The following is a 17,976-nucleotide window of genomic DNA, read 5'->3' on the forward strand; positions in this document are numbered from 1 at the left end:
GTATAATATAATATTGATAATTAATCTGTCTTTGATTTTCCTATGACAATGCAACTTCATTTTAGGGATTTTTGGTAACTTATATGTGATGTTCTAAGTATTTCAGTCATGGAAATATTACTCCCCTTTAAGGTATGCTGCAAAAAAACAGAAGCCACAAGGACAGAACTTACGAGTTACAAAGTGATGCTATTTTGATTTATTGTTGACGGTACAGTAAACATCTATAGGGTTTTGCTTAAATGGAGTCTTGGATGGGGTAACTCAGAAGGGTTAGCATCTCCAACTAGAGCCTAAGTTATTATATCATCTTGACTTGCAAAGTGTTATTTCTTTTTTGTGTTCGTTTGAGCTAGTTTGGGTCTTCTTGTGTATTAGTTTGTGGTTGCGAATCCTTTTGTTTATGTTTGTGTAACTGCTCGAAATAGAAACAAGCAATTCATCAGAGTAACTGCTCGAAATATACTAACTAACCCAAGTTAAGAGATTCAGATGGGACATTTTCATGTCTCATCACTGTATGGGCCAAAATACGTCACTAGGACTGCCCCAAGAAATTCGCGATTAATGGGCTTACTCGATGACCAAGCCCATGAATTAATGGCTAATGGGCCCGACCCATTCATCTTCGGACATCCCAAGCAACGCCAAAATAAAGAAACACTTCCAGCCCTGGATGAAGAGGTCCGCCCTGGCCTCCTCACGAGACTGAAATATGCAAGCACTTCCAGCCCTAGAAGAAAAGGTTTGCCCTCGCCTTCTCAACAGACCCAAGTACGAAAGCACATCCAACCCTGGATAAAGAGGTCCGCCCTCAAATCCTTAACGGACCTCCTGCCGTATATCCGTTGGAGAGACATTACAGTCATTCAAGATGACCGTACCTGGATATATCCGTTAAGGGGTTACGAAATTCATATTAATGGTGACAACCCATGCTTTACCACCATTAAAGATGACAACTCATCAACGGGTAACAGTCGACCCAAGACACTATAAAAGGACGAAACCAAGAATGATACAGGGCATCCAACTCTCGACGAATAGACTCGAGGATCTGGTTATCGCCGAACACACCCCACTACTTTCTCTCATACAGAGCGACCATCCTAAACATCGAGTAAACACATCGAGTACCAGCCTAAACATCATCACCCGTTATCCAAGACACCTTACTTTCTCTCTCATAGAGTCTTGCTCTTTGGAACAATCCCGCTCTGTTGCATAATCCCGTCTTCATCCTCTCACCTAAGGATCGGTCTCATATTATACAAGTCTTTACGAGGAACTGTTTGTAGAAGGTTCAGGATCTTGTTGCCTTCTTCACCAGGTACAATCATCAAAGTACGGGACCTTGAGGAAGCAGGCTACTTTCTCTCTCCAGACACTCACGAGATCAAGGGTTCAACCACTTTACCTTTACGAGCTTGCCTACTTTATCTCTCTTAAAGGTCAGGTCCTTTACTTGTCACCCACGTGATTATCCACATACAAGGTCAGGACCATAAAGCTTTTCACTTATTTACGGTACATACCCCTGAACAAGCAAACCTCTCCTAAAGGGTTGTTCATACACGAGGCAGACCTGATAATCTCTCTCCAAACAAGTCAGTCTATCCGTAGAGAGCGAGCTTCGGCCACTCTACGAGCCCTGCCTAAACTCCGACCATTATCCAACTAACGGTAACATTCTAAGGATATAGTCACGTACATTTTACTTCTCTTGCAAGCTTACTGACTTGACCGTCGGAGCTCCCTTAGGCTGGCACCATCCCGGTGTCCCAAATGACTTACGGTAACGTGTGTCCTTGTCTCTTTTATCAAAGGTTAAGCCCAAAGACGTTGTCGGTGCCCACAAAAATATTAACAAGGTGGAGGTTCGACATCCGGTCAATGGCCCGGTCCAGCTGACTTCTTGACCGATGATTTCTTACCCTCACAATCACTAGTCTAAGGCAGAGGTTCCGGCTAGAAGTGTCTACGATACCTCATCAGAACTCGCTAGAGGCTTCCTGTTCCTCTCATATCTTTCTATTTTTATCCTTCCTCAAGCAGAATCCTACTCTTCCATAACCAAAAATCTACTATGTTGATCGAGTAGTCCAGAAGCTATGCAATTAATCATTCCGTAGAATCGAGCTCCGACCACTCTGCGAGTCGTGCCAACGCGACGCTACATCCACACTGATATCATTAGTAACTCCATCTTTGTTCTATTTACCTTATTTTATCGAACTAAGTTACCGACTAGACCGTCGAAAGGTCCTTGGCCGACACCATCCCCAGTGCCCTTGGACTTCACGATTCTGTTTGTCTTGTGCAGGTCTACAGGTTGCTAGTACTCGTTGCCTACCCTGACGTTAGCCTGCCAGTACCTCTTTCCTACCCTAACATTTGCCAACCAGTAGCAGTTTCCTTCACCGATGTTCACCTACCCAGCTACCCGATTACCAGAACCGACCTTCTGCCCGTTTGCCCGTCTATTTGAAGGCCCAAAGCCTGGTTGCTGGTGCCCACCTAACGATCTCTCTAACCGTGTGACTTTCTACCCGTCCACATCTTCCTCCACCACCTCTATTTATCCTTTTTCTCTCCTCCTCTCATCTTTTCTCTCTCCTCAATCCTCTTTCTTTCAAACCCGACGAAGAGGGATCTCTTGTTTCGATTTCATTTTTCCCTTTAATACATTAAAAAGTCGGTGTTCGAAGGTTATACTTTTTAAGGCGCCAAACTGGCGTTCAAAATTAAGATTTTGTTTTCTAGTTTTCTCATTTTGGGTTGGATCTAAGGGATTTTGTTGCTATTTAAGCACTTTAGTTAGCTAATATTTGTGAACATTGATTGAAGAAAACTATGGGTATCTATAATTTGATGTGATTAGGTTATTTCAAAGCTGTATGATTCTAATTTAGTGGTTTAGTTTGTAATTGTGATTATGACAAACTACTATTAGACGTTTTTGTTGTTGAACTCGATTGTGGATAGGCTTTTAATCTTGAATTTTTGGGTTCCTAGTCTAAAAATCTACACCTAAACACACAGTTAGTCTACCCTAGTATTAATATAGGATTTTAAGTCAAAATAATGATTATAATGGATATTTAGTCCAAATTGACCCATCTCTATAGAAAAAACAGATCTCTATCATTTCTATTTAATCATAATACCCATTATAACCTTTTATATAAGGAAAAACCCACTTTTGAAAACCAATCCCAAAAATTCTCTTTCTTTTTTTTTCTCAGATTTTTTCGATTGATTTCAAACTTACTATCTGTTTCGCAATAAACACGTTATTTAGTATCAATTACGTATATTTCTACAACAAAACACATTTAGTATAGTTAAAGTATGTCTAGATGTCAAAGTTACAGTGTGTTTCTGTTTATTGATTCTTGTTTTGTTTCATAAATAACAAAGTTTCATACTTTATTTCATTTTTTTTATATGTGTCATACATAACACATTATCTATCAACTATGTTTCTTCCAAAAGGGTAAAGGACTAAAATCCTATTTTCTAGGAAGATTGGACCTTAATCCTTTTTGAATTTTATTTTGGGCCTAAAACTCGTGGACCCTTTTATCTTTTTTATTGCATTCATAAGCAACTTATCATGTTGATTATATGGCAAATTCTTTCTCACCGAAAGAGCACCTTCTATTGCATTTATATAAATGCCATTTCATATGGTTATACTTGTTTAAACAGAAAGAGAATGTCGAGTCGAATGATTTTGTTTGTACAAATGTCATTTGATAGGTTTATACTTGTTCAAAGGAGAGAGAGGGAGAGAAGGGAAGAGAGTGGGTGATGTGACACGAAAATGTCACATTTGGAGAGCCTAACTTAGACTAATTAGTCCTTTTCGAGTGTTATCAATAATAATTTTATGTGTTTTTCATGTTAGGTACCTATTTTGGAGTTAAACATGTAATTTGGAATAAAGAGAGCGAATCATCACTATCATTTCATGTGTCGAAAATGAGATAAAAAGACTTCAAGCAAATCAAATGACAAGTATAGTCAATGACGAGTCCGACGGTGAAAACGGTATTCAATTCGGAGTTCGGACGGAGAAGATAGGAAAGAAAGAAGTCTGAGGGTATTCTAGTCCTTTGTGAGAATTTGGAGATGTAGAGACAAGGATGGAGGCACTCTCTTGGTTTCTAAACCAAACCCAAAGCCCACACAAGCCCAAAGAAGAATGACAAGGAGAAATTATATGAGCACCCTCTCTTTATGGATTAGAGTCAACAAAGTCTAAATGGATTGACTAAGTCAATGGACTCTAGGGTTTTAGTAGTTTAATCTATTATTCATCTTCTTCAACCTTGGAAAAGGAGGCAAGGAGGAGAGAGAGAAAAGGAGGCTAGAGTTTCTCCATAAAAAATCTAGGGTTTGAGTTACTTGAGGGTTTGCTAGAGAGGGGAAGGAGACCGGCCAAAGCTTGGTCGGCCAAGCTAGGCCGGCCAAAGCTTTGGCCGGACATAAGAGTTCGGCAGCAGCAGTATAGCGCACGGAAGGGAGCTTCCACGGGAGCTGCAGCAGCAACCCTGTAAGACGGACTGGAGCTTCTACAGCTCGGACGGCCAGCTGCTGCAACAGCAGCTCGGGCTGTGTTGCTCGTTCTCGAGCTCGGGCTGCTGCCGGCACACGGGACAGCAAGGACGCCTTCACGGACGCGACTGCAAGCATGGGACGCACGGACGGGACGCGGCTGCGGGCACGGGAAGCTTCCATGGGAGCTGCTGGCCGGATTTCTTCTTTCTTGGCCGGAAGTTGTTTTGCCGGATTTCTAGGATTCCGGCCACCTTCTTGGCCGGAAATCTTAGGGCTTTTACTCCCCATGCCATGATTTTGCTTCTCATTTGGTTTGATTTGATTTTGGGTTAGAAATTGCTAGAGAGATAAAGCTAGGGTTTAGCTTTAATGGAGGTTTGTGATAAATGGAGAAGATGATGGTGGTCGCTATGGGGAACCCAAAATTTGCTAAGGGGAGATCGGCTGCACCTTAAAGACTCATATTTTCCGACAATCTTAGCCTCCAACCACATTGAAAAAGGGGGATTCTCTCATCATCTTCTTTCCATTTCTTATTTAATCACCATGTTTAGCTAACTTTAGTGTGTCGATTATATGAGATGAAATGTGATGAATTCGTGATAATGTTTAATATGATTTGATGTTTTGATTATAAATTGATGTTCATTTATTTCGATTATCGTTTTGACCGTATTTTCATGTGTCTTGTCAAGCACTTCGCATAGTTAATAGACGAAACGAAGTATTCGATATCGATCGTAGTCTAAGTCATAATTTCATGTGTCTTGTCATGCACTTCACATAGTTAGGCGACTAGACGACACTTTCGATGACTCGGGATTAACCGATTTAGACGTTTGTTTGACTAAGTATGATCTTCGGATATACATAGTACTTAGAGACATCTACTTTAGGAGTCGAATATCGATTGTACCTCGACACATCAAATCGGACTACACATAGTCGTAGGTTTATCATTATGGATTCCCGAACTTCGACACCTCTCTCACTTATTTGTTGCCCGAATCGAGTCTTATCGTCTCCCGACTCTTGTTCCTCCGAACTCTTCTCTCGAATCTCTCTCGCCCGTTCACTTTGATAGTTTAATTTAGTTTATTTGTTTTCTTTATTGCTTATTCAATCAAAACCCCCGTTTACCTTTGTTCTTCTCATTTTTAGTCTAAGTTAGTTTGTAATATCTAGACCGGGGGATAAGACCCTTCGACATCCAAACTACCTTCCTATCCTTGGATCGATCCCGGCTTTGCCGGATTACTACTTGATACCTCCGCTTGGGTGTGCAACCTTTTCCGGTGCATCAGTAGGTGAGGGAAATAAATAAGTGGTGATGGTGGTCCAAAATGGTGGACGGAGGTGAAAAGAGAAAGTTTCAAGAAAAGAAAGATTAAAATTGTTGACAATGACAATTTACTGGCGACCCTTACTGGCATGGAGAAGATATGGTCAACTAAAATGTTTCCCTATAGCAATTACAAAAATAATTTGGTCATCTACAGTTGACCAATTTCTTACAAAGTTTTTACTTCTTCTTCTCCTCCTCTAAATTCAAGAATAACAACATATAATAGGAGTCGGTCTTTGGAGCAAATGTTCGGCGTTTAGGTGTGGAATTTGTACCACTTCGTCTCTGAATCTCTGCCAAGAACTCCTTAGTGACTCTCGCTTATTTTGGATTACTCTGAGCAGATATTCAGAGCTCTTCTCGGGCATCTTACTGCTAATGACTTTATAATTCTAGAAAGTAGAGTAAAATACCAAGACCAAGCTTTCCTCTCAACATGGTGGGGAAGACCCGACACATAATTGGCTCATCTCTGGTCCCTAGACTCATGAGCTCAATGTAATTTTGGAGGAACATTTTCAGGTTTTTCGACCCATCATAAGTCTCCAACATTGATCATTTAAAGTCCATTAGTCTCTCAGCGTTGAGTACTTTTACGCTAGGGGAGTATCCTTTCGAGTGTTGGCGTCTTCTTCTCACCTATCTTCTTTTTCATCTCGGCTAGCGATTGAACTACCAAGGCTTTGTGCAAAGATTTGTCCTTATCGGGAACAATTTCTAGTACTAGGATCGGGGACTGAGTTGGCCTCTCCGTCCTCTTTCTGCAGCCTCTCTAGCTCTTTCGTTTTTTGTCTCCCGCTTTTTCTTCCTCACCTCTTCCCATCTTTTTTTCCTGTCAAAGCTTCTCTATCGTTACCGATAAATGAGGCAAAAGCAACGGCTGGGTTGCGAATAAACTTTTAGTGACGGACTGAAATGGCTCCCTCCTTTCCTCATGTTTCTTCATCTGCCCAAATTCTTCCTGCAATTTAAAAAGAGTTTACTGCATTATTAACATGGCATCAGTCCCACGTTTCTTCTCCTCTTTCAACTGAGCTATCTCTGTTGTCAAGCCCTCGTTGGATGCCATGGTTAATTCAAAGATTTGAATGTAGGTTTTGAATCTATGAACACAAAATGTTGAATTCAGGATGATCAATCCAGGTTACTAAAGTTTCCTCCTTCCTCTAGTGTCAAATTGATAATATCCAAACGGTATTCTCGATTATATCTTTGATGATTGAGATCTATAAATCAGAGATCTCAATTCTCTGGTCTTGTTGATAAAAACAAAACCAGCAAAAAAAACAAAGTAAACCATCCGAAGCTCAAGTCAGTGACGTGTTTCTTGCAGTGTAAGAAATGAATTCAAAGTCTGAATTTGGAACTGAACTTCTCCCCTGTTTAGGGAAAACCTGATAAGCTCATATAGGTTTGGATTTTTCTTGATTATGCTCGATTAAGATGATGCGGTGGTAAGGCACCGGTCTTATCAGAGCCACGTGTTGACTGCCGGAGGATAATATCCAACCCAGGTCAAGTAAATCTCATCTTAGATTCACCTTCCCACTTGCCTTGAGGCAGTATGGGGTTCAAGTTTCCGATTTGATTTCCTTAGACCTCCCTTACCATTCCGAACTCTAAGCAGAGCTCTTACTAGAGGCACCGGTCTTCTCCTAGCTTGTCTCTAAACTAGAGCAAAATTCAACATCCCTTAGGGACTCACGTCGACTTCCCATATCAAAGCTAAAGTAGCATGATTCCGTCAAATCCACCTCCCTAATGACTTCAACATGTGTATCCTTGTCGGTGACTGATATTTGGCCCAGCAAAGACCATACTCGACATTAAACTAGTTCACTAGAGCAGTTATGTCTTTCTGAAACTTCTCTTACAAGCACTACACCCGGAACGACATATGTCAGGTGACATCCCTAACCGATATAAAATTGAAGGGTCGTTCCTGTTTTATCTGTCCTTTCCTGTTCAAGGACCTGTCAAAAGATTAACATTTTACGATTGCAACAAAAATCTTGTAACATCCACCGTCTGAAAATATCTTGGTACACAATAGAAACGTTCTTCTCTTATGGGGTGTTAATTACTCATTAGTACACAACACAAAAGCTCTCTTACGGGGTATTAATTTCTCATTATTATAGTGATCTTCAGTATTTAATCATTAACTAATGAATAAAAACAAAATTTAGAATCAGAAATTGGCGCAATACGAGCTGACGATGTGCTCTGAAAATGGGATTTTCAAATGCAATTACGAGTTCAATATATCCCAACTTCTTTGCATATGAGAAGGCAAAGGAGCAATAAAGTTGAGGCTGTCAAGCTCAGAAAGATCAAGACTTGAGGTTGATGATTGCACATGTTGCAAAGCCAAATCGACATTTGGCAAAACCATCTGCCTGCAATGAAGATGCAAGCGAGGCTCCTTCACTGAGATGCTTCCACTGTCAAAACTTACGAGCTTCTCAGTCAACCCGGTCACGGAACAGAGAGAAGGAAAGGGCTTCCATTTCCTGTGAGCTTGCCAGCCGTATTTGTAGTCTCCAACGATAGGTGTTCCCAAGACCTCAGCACAGTGAACACGAAGCTGAATAAAGACAAACATAACGAATAAAAAGATCCAATTTATGTACAGTTTTTTTGCTTTTAGCAGATAGAGTGATATTGAATTGTTTCTCATGAAGTATTCTTTGGCAACTATGACTCAGTGAGACTTCTCTTACCTGGTGCTTTCTACCAGTAACCGGGCACAACTCTATCCATGTTAAACCTGCAAAGAATACATGAAAGCTTAAGAATAATCAAAACGTTCCATTATAACGAAAATTGTTTGAAATCTATGTTGTTCATACTACTAGCATACTAGGTTCTATTAAGAGAATGATGTCCAGAGGTGGTTTGCCTTGATAATTCGGAACATAGCTTCGGGACAGAACCAAGGCAGCATCCAAGGTGCAAGTCTCGTGTAAGTTGAAACTTGAAAGCATAATTAATATTTTACACCTTACATTGTTTACTGATTTCTTTCAAAAGCTGTAGGAGGTTAAGTTATGATGAACATTTTTTTTCTAATAAATAAGCAAAAACATATGACTAAATAGAGAAAATAAGCATGAAACAACGATTCATCGAGGAGTTAGTATAGCCCACCTCCAACCAGTTAGGTCTGACAATCTTGTCTATGTGATTGATGCGGCAAAGGCATAAGAAATAGACTACACATGTTACCTAGGTTAGGACCTAAAGATCATAATGCTAACCTTGAATGGGAGATTGAATGAAGCGATACTCGGTCACGGCGTGCTGAGATGACATGCTTTCAGTACCATTGACAACAGTTATTCTCTCAGACTTTCCATTATCTACAATCACCTGACACAAATAAAACCTAGAAACTCTTAAACATGAACAAACATTTGGCACATAAAGCATAACTCAAATATCAAAAGTAAATTGAAAATATTAACCTACGAAGTGTAGAGCTCGTCATTGTATCTAGGACTCATAACAGCATTATCTTACATATCTACTAAGCAACGAAAGAAAAGTTCTATCCGAAGTTCAGTGTTATCAAGCTAACCTTTCCTAGTGGAGCAGAAATTAATCCACTCGTGCGTCTGGGATTTCCGATGACAAGTGCCCAGTATTTCCTCTGCAAGAGTCTTGTGGTGTTGTTTGTATCCTTAATATATCATATACCAGTTGTAATTGTAAGTCAAAAAGGATAATGATGAGTCGGAAACTGTTCCTAGCAGGTACTAATGCAATACAAAATCAACTCACATCATTTGATGCTCCAAAAGTCTTTTCACGGAAAACGGAATGCAGAATGGTAGCACTTGTTTGTGTCCTCCCCATCACTAGGACACCACTGCTATCTCTATCCAATCGGTGTACCTAATAATTTAATAATTTGTTCTCAGGAAAAAAATCACAAGAAACTAACCTATAGAAAAAAGTTACTTAGAATTCCAAAAAGTAAAACAATGGTGAACATAATTCCAAAGTAAATGTGACATCATCCTGAATGGAAGCAGCTAGGTTTATAATTCAAGAGGGATGGCAACTAGAAAAGTAACAACCTTTTCCCGTGGATCAAGTTTGACATCCCAAGTGTGCGTGTGTGTTTGTGCGCTCAAGACGGAGATTATGAATATAGGTATTCAAGCCTTAAACCAAATATAGTATTCCTTACTTTCTTTCATCCAATAAAGGTTGTGCTCCTTCTGTAGTTCTGTTAGACGTGGGGTTCGCAAAATATCTTCTAAGCAGAAGCTAAATATCACTAATTTTATTGCTTTTGAGTCAATCAGCAAGTAATTAGTTTGTTTATGGCTAGTTAAATACAGTAAACATGTTACAATTTAATAAAAGTGGAAACTAGCGTACTTCATGTGGACCATCTTCGGACCTAGAAGGACCATCTTTCCCATTATTCATAATTCAAATTTCATTATATATGTCACTTATAGCTTCATTCAAGTTGACGCAAACGTGGACTAAAATCATTAGTGAAAACTCACCAGCCGTGGGGGTTCTGGGTAGTCATATCTTAAATAAGTTGATGCTAGCACATCCAAACTTTTCTTTATGCCAATGCCACCCTGTTAAAAGAAAAATATGAACTATAAGTGAGAAACTAAGAGAAACTATAAAGTATCAAGAGAATCCAAGTACAATTAGGTTACCTGAACTGGCATGCCTGGAGGCTTATTAACAACAATAATAGATGGGTCCTGAAACTCAACAAGAACAAGTACCGTGTAAATGAACTGATAAGCCTACTCACAACCAAATTAAGAACAAATCAAACCTTGTACAACTCAAGGCTATGTATGTAGGTCAGTTCGTCATCATTGCCGCGGTATTCTTCTTCTTTGTCAGAAGGTAACTCCTGAACAGTGACAGGCAGAACAATCCTATCTCCAGAGTTCATTGCATCCTTAGCTGAGACCTGTCAATAACCTTAAAGCTTAGATACACGCAGGGCAACAGAAGCAGAATTTTACTGGTACCAGATTTGGTGACAGTTCAACATAATTTAATCAAACTACTAAGTCATGACGAATAATTCAAATGGTTACTCTTTGAAGCCGAAAGTCCTGAGCCTGATTCCCCAGATTGGAAGCACTTGTTGGGTCAACATATTCTCTTCGAACCTGTAGTCGAGCATGGTTAGAACAGAACTTTTAGAACTTATTAACAAAACTTCCTGCGCTAAAGATATCTATTATCTATCGGCTTATAATTGTAATATAAGGCGACAAGTACTCCCTCACGCAAACAACAGATGAATTTATTATCAATAATATTATTATTCTCCTGATAGAAGATATCTATCATCTATCAAGAAATAAATGTAAAATAAGCGTCCTGCACGCAAACAACAGACGCATTTAAAATCAGATAATATTATCATTCTCTTCTTTTTAGAACTGCAAATATAGTAAGTAGCAAGAACAGCCAGTGTGCTAGTATTACAGGGTAGTGTAGTAGTTCGCCGAGATAATGGTCCACCACGAAACTAGGGCAAGCCGACCATGATTTACGAACCAAAGTTTTATATCTTTCATAATTTTTCAATAAATTTAAGTACCACCATCTGGCCTTTAGCTTCTAGAGTTGACTTCCGTGCTTGTTAGTAAAAGGGTTCTAGGGTTCAGAGAAAAGATTGTAGCTGTTCATGCTACACATTGTTCCTCGCGAATGTCTCAAGTCGTTACTTCATTTTGCAAGGGGTTTGGACAACTCCTGGAATAAGCAAAAAAGAGAAGTGGTAAGTGAATAACAACACTGTTGAGACAGCAATGATTTGGCAGAACCTAGAGACTAAGAGCATCTCCAATGCAAAACTCTAAACAGAAATCGAGTTTTAATAAAGATTCTTTAATTCGTTTTATTCTACTTGGTAGACTAATGACCCTCCATTTGTTTCCTAGTGCAAAACGCTAGAACTACTTTAACTACTTACATGGCATACTTCATTTATATAGAAAAGTATTTAGTTACTTGAAAATTTAGGACAGAAAATATCCTATTAGTTTAACTTATATATATATATATATATATATATTTTTTGAAAACTTGATTGAATATATGGGGAAAAAGAATACGAAGAAGAAGAAAAAGAGAGACAAAAAAGAAAGAGAAAGGAGAAAAGGGGGATCACGGCAACTACATCTCAGCTAATAATGCCCCCCCAATTCGAAACAAAATCAAAATAAGAATAGGCTTTTCCCACCCTAAATGTGTACTCCAAGAGAGTAAAACTCCTAACACGTCTTCCTCCTCCACTTTGAAGCTTTGTCTTGAATCCTTAAAGATCCCATCATTTCTAGCCTTCCATATGGACCAACAAATAGCATAAGGGATTAGGCGCCATAGGTCCTCTTCACCTTCTTAACTGGGACCGACCCCCATTGCTCTGGGCCATGGAGGCAGGAGGACACCACGCGAACTCAACCGAGCCGAGAAAGAAGTTCCAAAGCTTCGATGCTTCCCCACAATGAATCAACAAATGACTAACGGTTTCTTCAGTGAAATTGCACCTGCTGCACCAGTTGGGAAGAATCATCCCTCTCTTTTGGAGGTTATCTACCGTAGGTAACTTGCCCAAGACTGCTGCCCACATAACGAAGCTGACCCTTGGAGGAATAAAGCTGGACCACAAGGACTTGAACTCAAACTGGAAGCTGGGATGAGCTGCTTGCTTATTCATCCGAGAGTAGCAATGCTTAACAGAGAACACCTCCTCTTCTCTATTAGACCAGACCTTCAAATCCTCAGTCCCAAGAACTGGTTTGCACCTCTCCAGCACAAACATCAAGTCTGAGAAAACCGAGACTTCCCAATCATTAAGGTTTCTACGAATCCGACATCCCAAACTCCCAGGGACCAGTTAAAAAGACTAGAAACCGACCCTCTTTATGCAATGAAATGGAATAAATAGCTGGGAACTTTTCCTTAAGAGGAATCGAGTGACACCAAACATCCTCCCAGAAGCTAATAAGGTGACCATCCCCCAGCTTCCATTTTGTGACATCATTGAAGGCCTTAGCTCTAGCTGCTATTCCCTTCCACACACCACAACCATAGGCTTCTTTGATCTTACTCTGACTCCACCCTCCTTTGTTGCTCCCATATTTCTCAGCTATGATGTCTCTCCAAAGCGAAGTTTTTTCCTGAGCAAACATCCAAAGCCACTTAGACAACAATGCATCATTCATAACTCTAAGATTCTTTAAGCCTAGCCCTCCATCTTCCAACTCTTTGCAGATAACCTCCCAAGCCACCCAATGAATTCTCTTCGTATTCTCTTTGTCGTGTCACAGAAGTCACACATCTTTTTACCAATAACCTTTAGGACCGAGGCTAGCATACTCTTCGCAGTTTAACTTACATATAGAAACTCCAGAAATAGAGTTTCTACTTGAGGATCTCTATGTAACCTCTATGTCATCATTGAGACGCAAATAGATTGTTGCATTAAAGCATCTCCTATTGCAACAACCACATTTAAGGAACTTGAGTGCCACATAAGGGGAAGATGGTTTTTTCTTGAAATCTTTGTAGTGCAAGACTTTATTTGCATCTCATAGAGGTAGACTTAACAATAACACAGAGATCCTCAAATGGGATATATTTCTAGAATGACCTCTTGATGATCTCTAATTGTCATAGTTGATCATTTTGAATTTAAATCAATCTGAAACTTTTGCACCAAATATTTTTTTTATCTTATTTTTTTTTTCTTATTACATGTTTAATCGACACGTAAGCAACTTTGCTTCCTTGCCCCGGATTTAGTGGGAAAATCTCTGACAATCTTACACGTAAGCGACTTTTTTTTTTAATTGTGGGATTCTCACGAAAATTTAGCCTGCCACAGGCAAAGTTGCCACGAACTTGGGGGTTGATCTTCATTCATTGAGACTTTCTCTTTCACTGTTAAGGACTAACAAAATAAAATAGTGGGTGAATTAGAAAGTTTAAAACTTAGATCCTCTTCCATTATATGTTTGAGGGTGATGGAGGTTAGTTGTAGTAACGTTGAAATGAAGACGAAGATTCTCTTCCATTATATGTTCGAGGATGATAAAGGTTAGATCCTTTTCCATTATATGTTTGAGGGTGAATTACGTTTGATGGTGATGCAGGTTAGATCCTCTTCCATGATATGTTTAAGGGTGATGGGGATTCTAATTTTGTAGTAATGGTGAACGAATAAGAAGGTATTTATTTTAATCTAGTGTATTTTTATGTTAGGTTAACTTTTATTTTGATGTAGGGCCGTTATAGTTATGCACCACTATTAAATGGAGGTCAAATAAGTCAACAATGCTTGACTTGCGCCGGCCCTTATAATTTTTATCCATATAAAATTTTTGTTTTTCACTCTCATCAAAAAAAAAAAAAAAATTTGTTTTTCCATATGTTAGTCACCTAAATTAGAGTTATTTTTAGTTTAGCATTTGACGTGCTCTTAGAGAGGGTTTTTGAAGTAAAATTCAATATATCCTATGTAGCACTCAAATTTAGGGTTGTGTGTGGTGTTGGAGATGGCTTACTACTGAGATCACTCAAGTATGCAACTGATATCATATTTGTGCATATAAGTCGTATATATTAAATCAACTAGCATATAACCCTATCAGTTTGGTAAACCACTTCAACTACTTCGATGCCAGTCTAATCCTCTCAAGCAAAATAATTTAAGCTTTAATCCTAAATGAAGATAGAGAAAATGGAGAGAGAGAGAGAGAGAGAGAGACCTGTCTGAGACGGAAGAGCTTTTGAACGAGTGATCTGGGTAGTTGTGGGCAACAACGAATTACCCATTTCAGAACCGTCATGTTGGTTAGAGAAGGACTGGAGGAGACTATTTCTCCGCCCTTACTCTGATTACTGCAACGTCGAATCTTTGAGAACTCCTTCGCCACCGTAGCAGCGTGGTTGGTGGCTGAAGTGAAAGGAGGCAATTTCAGCCATTTCCCCTCTTTCTTCTTACTACTAATCTTCTCTTCTTGCTCCCCTTTTGTGGCAGCGGCGGCCGTGGTCGCCGTGGAATAGTATCCACCCTGTAAGTGGTAGAAAATAGACGTACACACTTTAGCAGCCGCCGCTGTTTTTGGTAGGGCTTCAAGTGAAGCTTGCCCATGGAGAAACAAGCCTCCCGCCATCGTTTTCGTTGTCGGTAGTTCAAACCTCGACTCTAAGTCGGGTTGATATATAACGGGCTCTTCTCTGGTATCAGTCAATACTGTTTGGCCCGAGTTTCCCGGCCAAGATGCAGCCTCAGACATGACGTGGCAGGACAGCTCAGGCCAAACAGCTAGCTGGTGTGAGTGTTTCTCCGACCTCTTCCTTGACAATTGCTGCTTGGCCTCAGTGACCGTTCCACGGGGCCGGAGTCGTGACGTGGCCGGCCTTCCGGGACCAAGCTGCCACTTTGAGAATGAGAGTGTTTAGCAAATATTATATTTTTGTCCCTAGTCTTACCCAAGGAATGAAAAATCGAAATATGTCGGTCGAAAAATCCGAAATATTTCGTTTTTTGAAATTAGGTGCACGGAATGGAGCTTACAAATGTTTCGTGCAAAATTTCGTCCAGAAAATCGAGATTTCGACCGAAATCTATAGAAATTTTGAGATAGTTCAGAGATTTTCAAAGATTAAAGAAAAACCTGGTTCATTCATCGTTTTTTTTCTTGTTTTCTTCATCGTATGATCTTGATTTCTTCTTCTTATCTTCTTGATTTCAAATTTTTTAAGGTGATTTTAGAGGTGAAAGAAGAAGAAAAATGGGTTAGGGTTTCATATAGGGAAGAAGGAGAAGAAATGGTTGCGGCTGAGAAGAAAAAGAATAAAAAAGATTAGGGTTTTTAAGAGTATAAGGCTAAAAACCCCAATAGAAAGTGTTACTGGCACATCCCTTCCTCACTGTCTCTATGCCTGCAGGGCTGTGCCATTAACACTTTGGAGGGGTGCTTCAGAACCTTAAAACTAATTATTATTTAACCCCTAAAAATTTTCTGAGTTGAATATAACCCCTCAAATTAACAGAATGGTTAAGATTTAATAACATTTACCCCCTAAACTAATTATTTTTGGGTAATGAGTCATATTAGCCCTCTAACTTCTGTTTTATTGCATATTAGACCTCTAAGATACTAACCTTTCATATTAAACAAACGTTAATAAAGATAATAAATTTCGTTAAATTTCCATCGAAACCGAAATCTCATTCCTTGGTCTTACCAATTGATCCATAATACCTCATTCCCTCATTTTTTCTTCAAGATAGACTAGATAAAGAGAACTGACCAACATCAAAGAGAACACAAAAGAGCTAAACTCGTGTTTGAGAAGCCGAGAACACCAAAGCTCGAGAGGAAGCGAGGGAAATCGACAGGAGTTCGGTTTGGCCACTTATTTGGAGAAATAAGAAAAGGTCGTGGCTTTGGGGAATAAAGAAAAATATCTAGGGAATAAAGACTTAGTCAACCATGATTGACTTAGGAGGCATATTTTTTACCCAAAATTTAACTAGCTTGTCTCTTGTACCCTAATCTTCATCTTCCTCAAACCTCATCCCACCAACGATTTCGGCCACCAACAATTCCAGTCGCCGCAAAATCCGGCCACCACCTTCATCTCTCACCTTCTTTCTCTCTCTCCCTTCTTCTTCTCTCTTCCTTCTCTTTTGCCCTTCTTTCTCTCTCTAAACTTATTATTTTAACTCAGATCTGAGTTGAAGAAGATGATGAATGGGAAAACCTGATCTCTCACCTAAACCAGTCTTCTCTTCTTCTTGAGACGTAGCTGCAAGTCCACCCTCAACCGCATCCATTGGGACAGGGAACAGGAACTAACGAAGGTACTAGAGGTTTAACCTATAAAAGCCCCAAAGTCATTTTCCTAAAGAGACTTCACTAGGGTTTTTCTCCTTCTCATCTTTCTTGACTGTCTTCCAATTTCCTAGAATTGGAAGCCATTAATTTTGTTTTTCATAGTAAGCAAACACGTCATATATGTGAACAATCTAACAAGCAAAGTTCCCTTGAACCGTTACTACCATTCACCAATCTTGCAGTTCATTCCTAGTCAATATAATTTTGTCTTCTTTTTTTTGCACCCCGCACCTAACTTGGAGATTCTCGCCATCTACAGATCCACAATATTCTCTAAATAAAGCCAATACGTAGAAATTCATTTTCGAATGTCATCCAATTGTGTAGGATTAGAAAACCAATAGCTTTTGTGGTTCCCCTTCATCATCTTCTTCAACTCAGATTTGAGTTGAAGCAATAGGTTTAGAGAGAGAAAGAAAGGGAAGAGCGGAGGAAGAAAGAAGAAGAAGGGAATGAAGGTGAGAGATGAAGGTGGTCGTCGAAATTTGCGGTGGCCAGAATTGTTGGTGGGCGGAATTTGTAGTGAGATGAGGTTGGAGGAAGATGAAAATTAGGGGGCAAGTGCTTCTTTGCTCATGCTCCTCGCTCCTTACTCATGTTCTTGCTCCTTGCTCCTGCTTACTACTCCAATTCGTCTATTCCCAAAGGGGAAAAAATCTGCAAAGGGTTCGAAAACCGCTCCGACGCTCAAGACAGTCAGGGTGCTCTTTGCAATAAAGAACGAATATTGATTGATCCTTTTGAGGCGAGTTGTGAGAACTCAGAGTTTCTTGTGATCTTTTTGGGTTTTGAGATCGTCCCCTTTGGAGAACGATTTAGAGGCCTTTTTTATGCAGACGCATAAACGTGTGGGCCCACGTCCACGCGTGCCCACATCCTATTTGGTTATAATAGTAGTTTATTTAGTATAGGAGAAGTTACTTTAATTTGATATTTCTTTATTTTTAAAGTTTCTATGTTTGAGTAGTTTATTATTTTAGGAATCCTATTTGAGTCTATCTAGGAAGGTTAATTATCTTATAAAAGGAGACCTAGTCTATGTTATTATTCACCTTGAAGAGAAAAAACATTGAAGTTATTAAGAATTTAAGTTTATTTTATCGTTTCTTACAGTTTTCTTTAATTATTCTTAGTTTATTTTATTGTTCTTTAATTATT

General features: G+C 39.5%; 1 protein-coding gene across 1 annotated transcript; it reads right to left on the reverse strand.

The window, feature by feature from the left end:
* Window positions 1-7,947: 7,947 nt before the first annotated feature.
* Window positions 7,948-15,325, reverse strand: LOC147544039 (Pseudouridine synthase family protein). The gene is made up of 10 exons (XM_086633271.1): window positions 14,680-15,325; window positions 10,993-11,067; window positions 10,722-10,862; window positions 10,597-10,644; window positions 10,432-10,512; window positions 9,692-9,805; window positions 9,489-9,590; window positions 9,169-9,280; window positions 8,632-8,678; window positions 7,948-8,495 (listed from the first exon to the last, which is right to left on the reverse strand). The coding sequence occupies exons 1-10, from the start codon at window positions 15,208-15,210 to the stop codon at window positions 8,160-8,162; spliced, it is 1,587 nt and encodes a 528-aa protein (XP_086489397.1). The 5' UTR covers window positions 15,211-15,325; the 3' UTR covers window positions 7,948-8,159.
* Window positions 15,326-17,976: the final 2,651 nt, after the last annotated feature.

This window comes from Eschscholzia californica, unplaced genomic scaffold, assembly GCF_041429995.1.
Source record: "Eschscholzia californica isolate CP2 unplaced genomic scaffold, dmEscCali1.0.p SCAF_4, whole genome shotgun sequence".
NCBI classification, from domain to species: domain Eukaryota; kingdom Viridiplantae; phylum Streptophyta; class Magnoliopsida; order Ranunculales; family Papaveraceae; genus Eschscholzia; species Eschscholzia californica.